The 1921-nt window shown below is 54.1% G+C and overlaps 1 protein-coding gene across 1 annotated transcript in view; it reads right to left on the bottom strand.

Annotated features, from left to right (window-relative positions):
• Positions 1-1839: 1839 nt before the first annotated feature.
• CHC_T00005052001 (hypothetical protein) overlaps positions 1840-1921 on the bottom strand; it is a 375-nt gene continuing 293 nt past the window's right edge. Inside the window, exon 1 of the mRNA XM_005716479.1 lies at positions 1840-1921. This exon is cut by the window's right edge and continues 293 nt beyond it. Within this exon, the coding sequence (XP_005716536.1) occupies positions 1840-1921 (82 nt within the window).

Here is a 1921-nt window from a genome sequence, read left to right as displayed (position 1 = left end):
ACCAACGAGACACTCTCATAAACAGAACCCTCACTCTCTACGACTGGGACGATACCTTCCTTCCTTCAACCTATCTGGCGGCTCAAGGCCTTCGCGTCGAGGTCGATGACGAGCTACCAGAAAGTCTCGTCGACGAACTCTGCCGCTTGGAAGATATCGTCATTAAGATTCTCCAAGAAGCTCTTCGATATGGAATTGTCAAACTAATCACCAACGCAGAGCAAGGTTGGGTAGAACTATCAGGTCATCGTTTCATGCCAAGATTAACAAAGTTTCTGAAGGACAGCGACATAAAGATTGTGTCTGCCAGGACCACCTACGAGGCGGATATCCCAGGCTCCCCCTCGGGATGGAAGACGGCTGCCTTTGCTGCCGAGGTCTACGAATCCTTCCCAGACGTCTCCCAGATCAACGTTCTTGTTCTGGGAGACAGTCTTAGCGAAAGGGAGGCCGCGCACGCTTTGGCGCACCGTCTCCCCACTGCATGCATCAAGAGTGTCAAACTCGTTGAACACCCTGATGTCACCCAGCTCCAACGCCAGATCACCCTTCTGCACGGCTCTTTCCGTGATTTGCGTGAGCACTATGGCTCGTTCGATGTGAATCTTACGTGCTGATGTCTAGCCGCGCATCCAGCCGTGTAGTGCGACCACACACGTTGTACATGCCGGTCTTGGGGCCTTGGGAAGCTCAGGCGCAGTGTTTTCCTTTTGACTTGCCGAGCGCTTATTACTTGTACAGTCATCTGTTTGTCAGTCATTCACTTCGTAGAATCAACACGGTATCTCTCTTTCGTGAGGGTCTACCCCGGTAGGAGGATTGCGAGCGAAAGTGCTTCTCTCGTGTCCAACCTCAACCCGCACACCCCCTTCCAGTATGTAGAGAAGTGGACATACGATCTCAAACCTGCATGCCCCACAACGGTTGCCGCAACATGTAAGGCCAATCACACTGCGGGTGCACACACAATCCTGTAGGCTTATGTAACTAAACAAGCATATTAAAACCACTTGCCGCCAGGAGCGGCCTTCTTTTTTCCTCAATATGTCGCCCGTGTTGATTTCACTTCATGTCTTTCCCTTTCGAGTGGCGTTGTAGCGTTTTTGCTTTCTGCGAAGAAGACGAGTTTCAGACAAACGCTAGACCAAGCGAAAAGGCCAGCACAGGTGACTTGAAAGTGAGAGATCGAAGGTCCACCGCAGCCGCCGTCTTGTTCTTCCCTGCTTTGCGAATTCATCATATTCATCATCGCTGCTCGACCCTCAACTGCAGTCTTCTCGCCGGGAAAGAGCATCGACGGCCCACCGCAGCCCGCCGTCGTGTTCTTCCTTGCCGTGCATATTCATCATAGCTGCTCAGCCCTAAACTGCTGTCTTCTCGCCGGGAAAGAGCAAACATGCAAGGCAATGGGCAGCAAATACGAATTGGTGCACTGAAGAGCGTGCAAAGATCTTGGTCAGCAAGGACGCAAAGAAGCAAGCCAGCGACATGAAGCACCGGCAAGCGCCATAAGAGCAGGCGAATTCCGGAAGGGTATCGACATGGTGCGAGCTGTGCAACCCGAGGTGCGCAAGACTGGGCGCGGTGAAGAAGGTAGAAGCGGGTGTGGACGATGATCTCAGGAAGCTCTTGTCAAATGCCGCCTTGAACTCCAACCCTGGGACGCCGGTGGCCGCCGAGCGTCGCCGTTAGCACATAAGACAGGCCCCTGTTCCGCCTCTCGTGTCGATCTGGATTGCGCGCTTTGTCGTCTGGTGCTCAATGAGCGACGCTAACCCAGAACCCATTTCGGGTGCTCCCGCGAGCAACTACCACAAACGTGTCATACGGTCCCTCAACTCATCTTCTCGATACACGTGTGCACGCAGCAGTCAATCGCGCGCCTTGCCCTACCCGCCCAACCCCCCCCCCCCCCCCCCCC

The sequence above is a fragment of the Chondrus crispus genome, genomic scaffold (genome assembly GCF_000350225.1).
Source record: "Chondrus crispus Stackhouse genomic scaffold, scaffold_267, whole genome shotgun sequence".
NCBI classification, from domain to species: Eukaryota; Rhodophyta; class Florideophyceae; order Gigartinales; family Gigartinaceae; genus Chondrus; species Chondrus crispus.
Note: the sequence above shows the minus strand (reverse complement) of the source record. Positions and strands in the feature narration are given on the sequence as shown.